At 41.4% G+C, this 14,237-nt stretch overlaps 1 protein-coding gene across 6 annotated transcripts in view; it reads right to left on the bottom strand.

Annotated features, from left to right (window-relative positions):
* Plcb4 (phospholipase C beta 4) overlaps nt 1–14,237 on the bottom strand; it is a 182,640-nt gene that overhangs the window by 139,508 nt on the left and 28,895 nt on the right. For all 6 annotated transcript variants that reach the window (XM_076570709.1, XM_076570710.1, XM_042276307.1 and 3 more), the window contains one exon: nt 5,163–5,261. In XM_076570709.1, coding sequence (XP_076426824.1) covers nt 5,163–5,246 — 84 coding nt within the window. In that variant the 5' untranslated portion in view covers nt 5,247–5,261. Of the gene's footprint in view, nt 1–5,162; nt 5,262–14,237 lie in introns of those variants that run through there.

The following is a 14,237-nucleotide window of genomic DNA, read 5'->3' as shown; positions in this document are numbered from 1 at the left end:
CACACACACTAAATTACAGTTCAAACATTTTAAAGGCAGAACACAGAGCATGCACCTTGCTGGCAGAAGCAGACAACAGCACCCTTCACAAAGAGGTTCTGGTAGTGGAACTTACTCCAGAGTGTTGCGGTTTTTTCATGAAGTGCTTTCACTCTCGTCAGCTGCCACCACATCGTTAGTCAAAGTCATTTCCAAATACACAACACTCATATGTTACTGGGATTGGGTGTCGGAATGGGTTTTAGGGACAAAACAATTTGGAGCAGCAACAGAGAAGGAAACTGAGATTGAAAACAGTTTGGAGGGCAGGAGGCACCATTATGAAAGTGTGAGCACCAAGGTGTTAATAAATAAAAGTGCCTGGGGGTCAGAGCTAACAGCAAGACATTTAGCAGAAGTCTGGTAGTGGTAGCACATTCCCTTAATCCCGATCACATGATAGGCAGATTTCTGTGTGTTCAAGGATACAGACAGCATGGTGACACATGCCTTTAATCTCAATACCAACCATAGAGGCCTGGAGGTCCGAATAGACAGGCAGTGACGAGGAGGTCATGCAGTTGGGTTTACAACCAATGAGAAGGCAGAACAGAAAGTCAATATAAAGACAGAAGAATGGATTAAGAAAATGTGGTACATATACACAATGCAGTACTACTCAGCAGAGAAAAACAATGACAGTGTGAAATTTGCAGGCAAATGGATGGAACTAGAAAATATATCATCCTGAGTGAGGTAACCCAAACCCAGAAGGACAAACATGGTATGTACTCACTCATAAGTGGATTTTAGATATAAAGCAAAGAACAATCAATTTGCAACCCACAGAACCAGGGAGGCTATATAGCAGGGGGGACCCTAGGATGACTGTGGCTTATAATAAGTTTTGTTTTTATTCAATTACTGGGTAAACCTCAATAAAACATTTCACTATCACTATTAGGATAAGAATTTACACTTTGTCAGGCTGATAATAGAAAAATAAATAAAAATGAAAAAAAAAGAACGGACACACACAGGAAGTAGGTCTCTTTCTCAGGGAAGGAAGGCGGGGGGGGGGGGGGGGGGGGTGTCTTGGTCTCAGCTCTTAGCTACTACTGTCTGACCTCTGGGGCTTTTAACTCTGCATTTGGCTCTGTTTTTCTTATTTAATAAAACCGTTCAGAATTACATCTACACCAAGGAATGCTGGGACATACAGACAACACCGAAGCCCATGGAGAGAAGTCAGAGGAAGCCAGGGAGACATCTCTTCTGCTCTTCTGCAAGAGGAATTCTTTTTTTTTTTTTTTTTTTTTTTTTTTTTGGTTTTTCAAGATAGGGTTTCTCTGTGTAGCAGCTTTGGCTGTCCTGGAACTCACTTTGTAAACCAGGCTGGCCTCGAACTCACTGAGATACGCCTGCCTCTGCCACCAGAATGCTGAGATTAAAGGTGTGCACCACCATGCTCGGCCACAAGAGGAATTCTTTAGGCACTTATATTAAACATTTCTTTTTAGTTAACAAAATATATTTTGCACCTAAGTAACTTATAGGTCAAGTTGAGTTAGGAAAAAATAGATGTATTAATAGGAGTTGTGTGTGGCAATAGAATTGGATGCTACAACAGATGCTCTTGCAGAGTGAAGTTTTTAAATTTCTGTTGCCTCAAAAGAATTACCCCAGAATATAGAAAGAACAAAAATAATGCTTAAATGCAATGTATGCATTGACAATTATTAAAACAAAAACTCCGTAACTATTCAGCATTGTCCCATAGGGAAGCTAATTTATTGAGGCAGACTCGATAGGCATTATCTGGAGTAGAAAACATGTATGTTCCTTCACAAGTCAGCACCATGTGTTATGACATTTCTAGATGCTTGGGTTTCTTTTTCTCTAGTTCCTGTTCTTCCCACTGGCAGTCAGCTGTCACGTCTCAGGGTTGTTTACTCACAAACCAGAGAAACAGCCTTTTTCTGATTACATTTTTACAAGGGAACAGTTTAATGGCTATGTCTCCAAAAAATAAAATTGCATCTTATAGAACTGGAAAGTGATAAGAAAAATTGGCTGCCACCCAGCTTGAAACATATTTGGCTTTCTGGTTTGCTGTGTTACTAGGGCAGAACACTGTTTTTACTCTATAAAGTTAACAGTCTTTGTTTCATCTTTCACTGTAGTTCCTCGTGAAATTGCTCTCTGAAAAGGTAAGCTTAGCTAGACTGATTTTAATACCTGTTTGGGTTTCTTCCTTCCAGGTTCTCTTCACCCTCATATTTAGGGAAAATGCACATGCCCAGAGAAGCACAAGAAACTAGGATTTTCAAAATACGAGTTGCTCTGATTCAAAACCAAAGGGAGTCATCTCGAGAAACACAGGAGCATGAAGGATGGAGCCCCTTCATCCATCAAATCCGGTTGCACTTTGTTCCCCAAACAAGTGTCTTTTCTCTTGTATACATCTGTTTACCTGGCACCAAGAAAGATCAAATTCTGCCAGTGGTCACATTCAGTCTCTTCCAGGTGACCCTCTGGCTTATGAGAAAACAAGTAATATTTTTAAAATATCGTACAGATTTCCTAAGGCTGGAAAATTTCAGATCGCCTTAGAAATCTGAAAATCATTTGGGTCACTTTAAGAGTCAAGAAGTGATGTCTCACACTGGCCCACACTACAGAACCACTGAAGACTTGGAATCTCCTACCCCAAAACACAGCCCCTAGCTACTTGAGAGACTGGTAGACTTAGGAAGATCATCTCAACTTCCAACTTCACTTTTTCCCACTTTCCCAGAAGCAGGCCATACAAACGTATCTGACATGGCATAAAAGAGGTCAAAAGATTCCCATTCCAGAGGGGTCCTCCCTAGCCTGGGGAAAGGAACATCATGCTCGAAGAAGACAGAGGGACACAGAGAATCTGAACCATCTTGCTTGCTGAGTCTCTCAGTTTACTAACATTCCAGAAATCACACACCCATGTTGATCTCACTCCAGCATGACTGTCTACTCCCCACAGAGCATACAAATGTTTCTCTGTAACTTCAGCTATCCATTTGAGTGTTCGCAAGGCTCCTATCCTCGTATCAAACAAGTTACATAAATTCTTATGTTTTTTTTTCCACTTTTTAAGTCTCAGCTTAAAAAAAAAGGAGTCTCCGCTACTGCCTATCAATGAGAGAGAACAGTGATTTTTGTTACCTGCACTGCCATCAGGTCAGTGGTACCCAACTTAGAGCAGTTGATCAGAAGGAAGGCTTAAATAGAAGTTTTAAATCCCCGACCTTGCCAAATTGTGGGAAGTGTAGATAGTCAGTTACATAACTTACTCTGTGTATGAAACAGTTGAACATAATACGTTATTTAAATGATACATATTTCATGTAGTTTACCCTAATACGTTGAAGCTGTAGAACTTCAAGGATCCCATATGAGCTTCAAGGATTATCAAGTCTTATTCTTATTTCAATTATCAAGAAAAAAATCTAGGAGTAAATTTCAGTTGTAGACCACATGTTTGAGGCTCCAGGTTCAACCACCAAAAAAGAAAGGAAGGAAGAGAGGGAGGAAGGGAGGAAAATAACCAAACAGATTTGGTTTTATAAAAATCCTTCAGGAGGTCAAATATTACAATGAGCTTGACAGTTAAGAGCATTCAGCTTGTACCTGGGAAGAGAAAAATAAGTAAAACCTAGCCTGTGGCCTCAAGAAATGCAAACTACTTTTAAAAAGAGAGAAACATTAAATGAAGTGTGATGGCAGTGTACCAGTTGAAAGAAGCCTTCTGCTGGCATAAAGGAGCTATCACTTAGTGAGTGGGTCAAGGAAATACCCCACAAGTGAAGATTCTCATCTGAGTCCTGAAGGATGAGGAGGAGTTCACCAATTAAACAAACTCGAACAGGTGTATCTCAAGAGGAGAAAACAGTCATGAGGGGCTGGCTGTGATGAACACATCAGATATGTGTAGGAAACTGGGGGAAATGCGACCATGGGCAGCAGGGCAGTGCCAGGTTACAGAAAGTATTTACATCTTCTTTTCTTATTCTTTCTTTTTCTCTTTCTTTTTTAAAGAGTGCAGACTATGGAAACCATTTAAACAGTGAAGAAAGAGTACCCAATTTAATTCTTAAAAAAACTGACAGGCAATTCAGTGATTGATTCTGGTGGTGGGGTGCTGTTCTGATTTATCTGATTTACAGTTGAAGGCATTTACTCCATTTGTGCTAAAGTTACAGACATATGAATACTATCATTTCAATAACTGAACTCAAAGTAAGAAACAATGACCTCATTTTGGTTCAACATTTGCTTCTTAGATTTGTTTTCTGAAAAAATGTGACTCTCATAACACATGGTGGAAAGAATGGGGTGCTACCGAGTTCCCAGGGGCAAAGGCATTTCTGTGCCTGATGTGCTGAACCTCAGGGGACTACGTACCAGCCATCAAATTTCAATGATTTGAAAGCAATCAACTTTGGCTCTAAATGAATCCGTTTTACCTTTACTTTGCCTTATAAAAATACACCACTTTCATCATATACCCTTCCTTAGGTCACCTCAAATTCAAGCATTCAAGGTAAGGCTTCAACCCACCTTCCTGGCCCTTCTAGCACATTGGTGGCCTCAATGCCTGGCTGTATTGGAAGCCTGGCGCCATTGGTATTTTCCAAAGGCACAGAGGTGGAGGTATGCAAAGCTTTGGTCATAACAGCTTGTACAAATGAAACAAGCAAACAAACGACTAACAACAAGTCCAATCCTTGCTGCATTTATAACGAATAGAAAGGTTTACGAGGAAAGCTTGCCAAAAACACTCCATTAAACTAAACCGTTTCTGCATGAACCCTATCTGTAAAACCACAACAGTAGCAACTACCTTATAAGGAGCTTGTTGGTGAAATGAAACAACACACATGGAGCACTGAGAAGGCAGCTTGGCATGAGGAAGTCACTCAATAAATGACACCCACTATTGCTATTATTTTATCGGGGCCATGGTGATCATTGAACAAGTCACTGACAGCATATTATTATTCCATCCCACAACTTACCTTCCATCCATTATAATTTATAAGCCACAAAGATGCTGCTTACATGAAAGAATGCTCAGGACTGTGATTAAAATTAGATAATCATTAGACTGTTTTGAGAGAAAAAAAATAACAGCGCTTTTTTACCTCTTCGTATCTGTCAAAAACTGCCCCTTCCTGCAAGAAGGATGGCACTTCCTTCTGCCAGTTAAATTCATAAGGTTTGGCCATGATGATATTCAAGACCTGGGGAAGAACAAAATGTCTCATTAGTGTACAAAATTAAAGTGCAAGTGCTTGTCACAGCTCAAACGCTTTGTATTTATTTTCCTTAAATGTGTGGTAAAGGTCGTACGTTAACTTTCTTCATATGCCTTGGCATCATCTGACCCCAACATTCTTCCTCCTTGTCTCTAAACTTGGAGACACACTTCACATACTATGAACTATCTGCAGAGAGAAATGCTCCCATGGATCACCTCAGTCACCACACACAGGAAACCACTGCCAGCATGATATACCAAAAAGCATTATAGTGAGGGTGGGGTGTAACTCAGTAGTATTGTGTGCTTAGCCTATGTGAGGCCCTGGGTTCAACCCCTATAACCACAAACAGACATACAAACCAACTTTTTAATTAAAAAAAAAAAACCAATGTGGTGAGGCAGAAACGGCAGCACACACTTAGAATTCCAACTACTTGAACCGCTCAACAGGAGTTCAAGGTCATCAGGGCAACAACAAAAGACCCTAGCTATGGAGAAAAGGAAAGGAAAAGAGAGGGGAATGGAAGAAATGCAAAAGAACACAATAGATACCAAGGAGCCTTGGGGGCTTACCAGAGTGTACATAAAGAGACAAGGGATTTCTCTGTAGAATGTCTGTCTCTAGGATGTTCTAGCTCATGCCAACTATCCGTTGCACTTTTTAACCCTTGTTTTAATTTAGAGAGGAATAGGAAACAGAGACATCTAATATAAAAGGCTCATGTCAAACATGAAAAGAGGGTTTCTAGCTATCTCTGTTGTCTTTCACTAGTTTAACTCTGATTCTCCCATGATTGATGCAAGTACCCATGGACAAGCATCCAGAAAGGGATTGATTCTCGGCCTTCTCTACTGTTCCCACTACTGAAATATTCACCTCCCACTGAAGTACTCATTCCATACAGATGGCCTAATTACATGAAGGCCTCTGGGGACTGCAGTAGCTGAGGGTACCTAGGGACTAAGGATGCTGGCCTCTGGCTCTGCCTTCTAGGGAGGACACCAGCAATGGTGGTGGAAGCCATTTCCGATTTAATTTTCTTCAGAGATCTAGAGATCAGACCAAGGAAAGAGGCATTTTGGGAAAATGGCAGTAGAGTACCCCAAATCTGTCTGATTTTTAAACTGGGGGAAATGCCATTCTCTGAAACACTTCTTAAGGCCAGACAACAGGGGCAGCGGCTGGCTTATTTTACATTGATGACACCTTAAAGACAATGACCGAGCACTAGAAAATGTTGACCCAAGCAATTGGTTTTTAAAAAAAGAAGCCAATAAAGGTATGTTTACCAATCCAATTGGGTGCAGAAAAACCCCAAAGGATGAGTGGCTACCTTTTGAAGAGATGGGGAAGGGACTGGCCATTACCCCCCTTTTGTAATCACCACAAATCCCCCAGTTAAATATGGTTACAGTCTGTGCCAAATGTTCTTCCATGCAGATTCTCAGCTTGCCTTGGAAGACCTCACCTACAAGGGACCTGAAGGTTTACCTACCTCCTTCTCTTCCTCCATCCTGCTAGAAGGCATTACCTCAGTACCCAGGCCCCAGGGGAGAGGAAGCACCTGAGGAGGGTGCGGATTTCAAGGGGATGACCATCAAAGAGCTGACACAATGAGGCAGCCTTTCCAGTGTAAACACATAGAGCAGCTACTGGAAGGAAGCCAGTGGGCTTTGCATGGGCCCATTGTCTGCATTCTTACACAACTGGACAGATTCTTTTACACCGGCAGCTGAGGACAATCTCCCAAGACTGCAGAAAGCTTGGAAGGGACAAGCTAGGAGGGGAGTCCCAGATGGGCTGGCTCACTTCCTAAGAGATGGCAGAAAGCTCCTTCTAAAGAACATGATGAGAAACGGGCGGCCAGCACAAGAGCACAGAGGACCTGAGAGGGGCTGCTGAGAGGCCAAATATTCAAGGTCACGTACAGCCGCCATGAAGGAGGCCTGACACCATACAGCAGAGCTGGGTAAACTGAGGAAGAAAGTTGCTTGCTTGTTGTTTGTTTGTCTTACTCTGTCCAGCATCTTTATTTAAACCCGTTGAATTGCTAAGCTTACAATGGGATTTTAAAATGTGTCCCTTGGACATAACGTCATCTTCAAGACTTGCCAGTCTGCTGTCACCTAAAGTTCTCTGAAAAATCCATAGCTATGTTCAAGATTCTGCAGGCTGACAGGCTGATTAGGACTTCCTGACTGTAGAGTTAGAGTGCTGCAGATGCAGAGCCAAATTTTTCTTAGGCCATGTTGATGGCCAATCGTCATCCAACTCTTTACCTGACCTAACATCTTTCTGACGATTAGAGCTACTGTCTGCAGACTATTAGCTTTCACCAACTCCAAACCTCAAAGAGAGCAAAGGAACCCTTTAACAGTATTTGCTGTAACCTACCTACCTGCTGTCGCCACCAATGTATTTGGTAAATACATTGATTTATGACTGTCTGTGTTCTATATCCATTGAAGTTCATACAACCACTGGGCGGGGGGAAAGGGGAATGCCATTCATGGCAAAGAGAATTCACATTTCTAAGGAAAGCCTAAAGTCACTAATACCTGGCTGAGAATAAACTGCCCTTCATTCTTTATGGAGGGGTTACTGCGTTTGGCATTGATAGTGCTACCCCAAGTGTGCAGGATTAACTACAAAGAAAACACTGCTCCGCCACTCCAAAGTCCTAGGCCGGCTCTGATCAAAACTTTGGCAAATAATATCTGTTATTGGGCATATATCTTGGTTTTAGGTATAGGATCAACAGGGTACAGTATATAAAATCAGGTATATCCAAGGTACCTGGCTGGGATGGTGAGCTACATAATGTCCCCCCAAACACACTCACATACTAAGTGCTATGAATGTTACCTTACAGGGCAACAAAAGAGCTTTGAAGATGTGATTAAAGATCTTGAGATGGGAAGGTAGTTCTGCATCATTCTTGTGAGCTCTAAATATAATTAAAAGTGTCGTTATAAGAGAAACATGAGGCAGAGGCAGAAAAAGAAGCAATGTGGCCATGAAGGCAAAGACCAGAGCAATGAAGCCACCAGTCAAGGACACCAGAAGGTGAAAGAGCCAGAAATGAATTCTCCCTAGAGACTGGGGGAATGTGACCCTGAGGACACCTTCATTTCAAACTTGTGTAAGAGGAAAATTTCTGCTGCTTTCAGCCACTCATCTGTGGTGACTCTTCACAGTAGCTCTAGAGACACATGCACTGGACTCCTGCAGCTGCACAGGGTTTCCAAAAGGCCTATCACATTGTGAAGGGCCTGGGAACAGAGTAAGAAATGAACACAGACAACACCTCTGTTGATGGTGTTTTGAGTGTTTCTAGGGCCCATGTCATCTTAACAGCTTTGTTTCTAAACAATAAATAGGAATTTTAAATGAGTTCTGAGGCTTCCCCCAACAAACCAAGACAGTTGTCATTTTGTGTCTTCTGTTTGGGAACAAAACAATATGTTTGCTTTGACTTGGCAACATACAGCTTTCTTTTCTTTTTTTATATGTTTTCAAGACAGGGTTTCTCTTCATAGCCTTGGCTGTCCTGGAGTACACCTTGCAGACCAGGCTGGCCTCAAACTCACAGAATCCGCCTGCCTCTGCGTCCCAAGTGCTGGGATTAAAGGCATGTGCCACCACTGCCCAGAAACAATATATAGTTTTCAGTGGACAACTGAAATATTGTCAGGTCCCAAAGAAACTGAGGACAAGTGGCCAACTGTAGTACCTATTAGCACACCAAACTGCATGTTGGATGCCAGGCTCACTCAGCACCCATGGCAATTCTCTGCTCTTCTCCCACTTCCACAACCCCTGCCCCCTACTCGTCTACATCCCACGTGCTTCCTTCCCTTCCCACAGCTTCTCTTTTCTAGATAACCCTGCCAAATTGGACATGTGCTCTCTTGGTTCTCTCCCTACTGGTCCTCTCTTTTCTTCCTCGCCACCCCACCCCCCAGGGCCCACTCTCCTCTCATTGCCCAGTTCCGTCTGGACTCTTCCAGCTGTCACTGGCTGTGCCCTCCATCATATGAACTGTAAAAACCTTCTCCTCAACTATACCTTAGAGTAGTCACGTCCATTTTCATTCAAATATTCCGTGCTGCACGTAAGAATTTTATTAACTGCAACAGTTATATTTCAACTTTAACCTTGTGATGGTGACATTCCATGGGGAATTAATAACCCCATCCCCACCTTAACCATACAAACTGAAGTAAACCCAAATAACCCCTAAAGCCCATGTTGAAAATGTCTAAGATCATTTTTCAGACATGAGAAGTTGACATAGAATTTCCACTGACCAAAAGTGAGTTGATTGTTTGAATCTTTAAATAAGAATGTCTCATATTTTTTAAATAGCCTGGGGCTAGCATCAGACAATTCTGAACTCTCAAATGCCTGGCTTTACTTCAAACTGGAATCCAATTCGACACTGACGTATCATTAATGATAATTTCCTCACTTGCTAAAAATATCTCCATCTTCATCAAGCCATTAAATAGCCTTTCAAAAAGCACACATGGAGTACAGGATTAAGAAAATGGTAATAAATAATGGTGTTGAGAGTTGAGGGTAAGAGTATTCTTGTATAATTTGGGGAATAAAGAATTTTGCAATTAATTTCTATGCCCTTGAAAGGCCCCAGTCACGGGTAGCAATTTCACCAGTAGGACTTATTCTAACTCAATGTATGCAAAGCCTGTGGACAAAGATACTATTGTGCCATTCAAGGTAGAAAAATATTGCCTGTCTACAATCCTAACCAAGCAATGGCTTAAATATACTACAGATTTAGATACTCTTGTGCTTATTAAAAACGAAAGTAAAAAGGAATGGTTGTTTGCTTAACAATGGCAAAGCAGAGGGGTTCCTAAAAATATTCACAGCTTTTGTCAAGCAAATACAAATACTCCTAACATGTTATTAAGCAAATAAAAGAGCAAACATGATCCAAGCTGGTTCATGCTAGTGTAGTTCGGATGTTAAATGTCTCTCAAAAGCTTATGTGTGGGAGGCTTGGTCCCTAAGCTTCAGGAGGTGAATGGATCCCCAGGCCTCTGACCTCATGAATGGATTGCTACATTTCTAGCTTCACAGCCTGCTGAGTTTGGAGGGGTTCTGTTAGAAAACTCTTTTGTTTCTCTGTGCTTCTTCATTCTGCCCCACAGGGTGGTCTCTGCCTGAAGTCCTGCCCCACCACAGACTTACATCCTTTGGCCAAAAGATGCTAGACAAAAGGTTTCAATGAAACTGTAAGCAAAAATAAGGCTTTCTGCCTTTAGGTTCTTTTTTTTTTTTTCCCTCTCTCATAGGGATGCAAAGCAGTTGACACAGTATAGACAGACATATATCTAAACACAAGCATTAGTTAAGAGATGGTGACAAAGTTTTTTTGTGATTTAAAAAATACTTTCCTCTATTTTAAAATACAGAAAATTCTACTAACCACAGATTTTATATTTACGGAAAAACACTCTCTAAACTGAAAGAAAGATGACATTTAACAAATGATTTCTCTTCATAAAAATCTGTTTTTAAAGTGTCTGTAGTTTCCACCAGAGTTCTTGGCAAGAACGAACAGTAAGACAGGACACGTAAAGCTGTCAACTGTTTCCTATGCTTTTCTGGGCTTTCAAGTCTTCACTGTCAACAGGAAGCTTCTCACACATTGGCTGTGAGGACTTTTCATTCAGTACCTAGCAGCGGGTTCTTCAGTGATGACACTTGCATTAACATTTCAGAAAGCTATGTTGTACTTTAGGAAAAAAGATATTCTTTCAGAATTTCATGCATGTATATAAGAAAATATGAACATATCTACCCACCACTGATTTCCCCCCCAACTCTTCCAGGACCTTTCCCAATACTTTCCCCCCAACACACACAAATTCCATGTCCTCCTCTCTTTTTAATAACCCACTAAGTCCAATTAGTGCTGCCCATATGTGCATGGATATGGGGCTATCCACTGTAATACAGGCATCTAATTTGGGACCACATCCTCAAAGAATGAGGCTCCTTCACCCAGAAGCTACCCAATAGTTCCTCAGGTAGAGGTAGGACGACCCTCAAGAGCACCATCCCTATCTGTGCTACAATTGTGAATGGATGGTTTGATCTCCTGCAGCTCTTATATAAACTGTGAGACCAAAATGAGCCATCTTAGAAATAAGACCAAAATGCTTTCACCCTAAAATTAAGGCCTAAGATTTCTCCTTTTGGGAATAGGCCATTAGTTACTGAAACCAGTCCGTTCAGATTCCAGAAACCAGGAAGTATAAAAGTACAGAGTCACAAGATAGTCACGAGGTAATACCTGCCAGACTATGGAGTGTCCTCTCCCTGGTTTCCAGGGTAACTGACCACAGAAATGCCCCCACCTGAGGGCAGCCAATGAGAAATGGTGGTGGGCAACCACTCCCTTAGAAGTAACTTCTAGAAGTCCCTAGAAGCGAGCCAATCAGAATTGTATGCATACTAGCACCCCTAAATGATGTAACCTTGTGACTTTTCCCTTTAAAAACTGAGCTTGCAGACAGGTGGGCACTTCCTCCAGCCTCCACTGTGTTGGATGTATTGGACGAAGTCCCTGCCTAGGCTTGTATTGCTTTTGGATATCCAGAATTAAACCTTGCTTTTGCACTCCAGCATGCTTGTCTTTGGTGGTCTCTCTGGGGGTCACGATCTGGGCACAACATAAACAAGAGCCACTGTGAGAGTTAATGGTTACTCTGGCTATTTCATGTTCAGAAGACAGCCTTTGAGAACATTCCTCCCCATCCTCCATTTTGTACATTCTTTTTTCTTCTTTTTTTTAAAGATTTATTTATTAGGTATACAGCTTTCTGCCTGCCAGCCAGAAGAGGGCACCAAATCTCATTACAGATGGTTATGAGCCACCATGTGGTTGCTGGGAATTGAACTCAGGACCTCTGTAAGAGAAGGCAGTGCTCTTAACCACTGAGCCATCTCTCCAGTCAGTATTTTCTAGTCAGTATTTTCCTTTTCTTTGATGATGTTCCCTGGGCCTCATGGGGTAGAGGGTTGGTTGATAGGAATGTCTCATTTAGGGCTGAACACATACAGTCACTTATTCTCAGCTTTGGCCAGTGTTGCATTGGCTGATGCCTACTACAAAAATGCTATGGGATAATGCTCTTGTACACTGTAAAGATTTGTCACTCCTATTGGTTTAATAAAACGCTGATTGGCTAGTAGCCAGGCAGGAAGTGTAGGTGAGGTGACCAGACTAGGAGAAGGCTGGGAAGAAGAAAGGCAGAGACAAGAGTGGCCAGCCAGACACAGAGGAAGTGAGATAAGAATGCTGGACTGAGAAAAGGTACCAAGCCATGTGACTAAACATAGATAAGGATTATGGTTAATTTAAGTGTAAGAGCCAGTTAGTTATAAGCCTGAGCAATAGGCCAAACAGTTTATAATTAATATTAGCCTCTGTGTGTTTATTTGAGACTGAACGGCTGCAGGACCAGTAAGGGCAGAAACTTCGCTCTGCATAAAAAGAAGCTTCTCTGGCCAAGGCTGAGAGGCTCTGCTATTCTTGCCTTTAGAAACAAAACAGATTATGATGTGTTCTAGACTACTACTACAGAAACCCTATGGCTTCTGCCATGATGAATCTTGATGGAGAATAATCTCCTAGAGTTCACAAACCTACAGCCCACAGGAGCAAAATGAGAACCTCAAAACTGATCAGAATTATGATCAAAGTGTGACTTGATTTGAGATAATTAAAAAATCTGATGAATATATAATTTAAAAGAACTGTCTTATAAGTGCATTAGGTGAACTTTATGATCATAATATAGGCTTCACTATATCAGGAGTTTAGAAGGTAGGTGGAAAACATGCTGAGTTATGGGGGGGGCAGTTAAGAACAAGCTTGACTTGAGTAGCTGCTAGCATGTTATAGGGAGGATGTAGGAATAACCTTCCTTGCCTAAAAACAAGTCTCACAACTGACACTTCTACAGCAAAAGATATATTATAGTCAAGACATAATCAATTTATTTAATAAGTTTTACATGATATGAAATTCTCAGAAATCAATACTCACAGAAATGGGAGAAAACTATGTTTTACACACAGGTTTCATTTTAAGTGGGCAGCCTTGTAGAAACTGTAAGAAATGTAGTGGGTAATGGGGTGCAATTTCAGGTATTTATCAAATCATGTTTGTTCATATTCATCTTGTCAGCTCTGTCTCTCTCTTCCTTTTTTTCTGGGTATGAGAATTTCCAGAGGAAAAGGAGAGAAGTCAGATGGTACCTTCCTGTATTTTCCTCAGCTTAAAATACAGTGTATGCCAAGGTATCGTGTGTTAGGGCAGCATGCTCTGAGCCCAGCAACATAATGATCAGTTTTCAAAGAAACAGAATACGACCAAGTGCAATTGCTCCCCAAAGGAAGCTGATTCATTTACCCAGATTGCTTGGATGTTGGTTGTTTGACTGTAACATTTCTCATGCATGACATCTGAGTTCATCTCTCGGCCTCCCAAATCCTCTTAATCAGGTTAAACGGCTGAAACTGTATTAACATAGTTGTCCATGACTGAGGATTTTTAGTCTGATAATCCACTGTTAATCCCTTCTTGCCTGGAAGCTCAGTCCCTCTGGAAGATGCAGGTAACAGCTCATGTTGGGAAGCCATAATGGTGAGAGAGAAAGCCCTCTGCAGAGGTTAGGAGTACCCACCTGTGGCATACCACTGTACAGTGCCTTCTGAGGTGTGTACTCCTAAATGCATATTAGGTCCACCTCTGGTTTAACAGTATTTTGGTATTGTAGAAATTACATTGCCATTAACATATAAATCCCCTTTATAGTAATGAATTACAGAAATGGAGATGAAGAAATTTATATTTATTATGATACAAAGAAATATATAAGCACAATTAGAATACTCACACATATATAACATGACGGG

Source organism: Peromyscus maniculatus, chromosome 4 (genome assembly GCF_049852395.1).
Source record: "Peromyscus maniculatus bairdii isolate BWxNUB_F1_BW_parent chromosome 4, HU_Pman_BW_mat_3.1, whole genome shotgun sequence".
In the NCBI taxonomy this organism is placed as follows: domain Eukaryota; kingdom Metazoa; phylum Chordata; class Mammalia; order Rodentia; family Cricetidae; genus Peromyscus; species Peromyscus maniculatus.
This window is presented reverse-complemented; position numbering and strand designations above follow the sequence as displayed.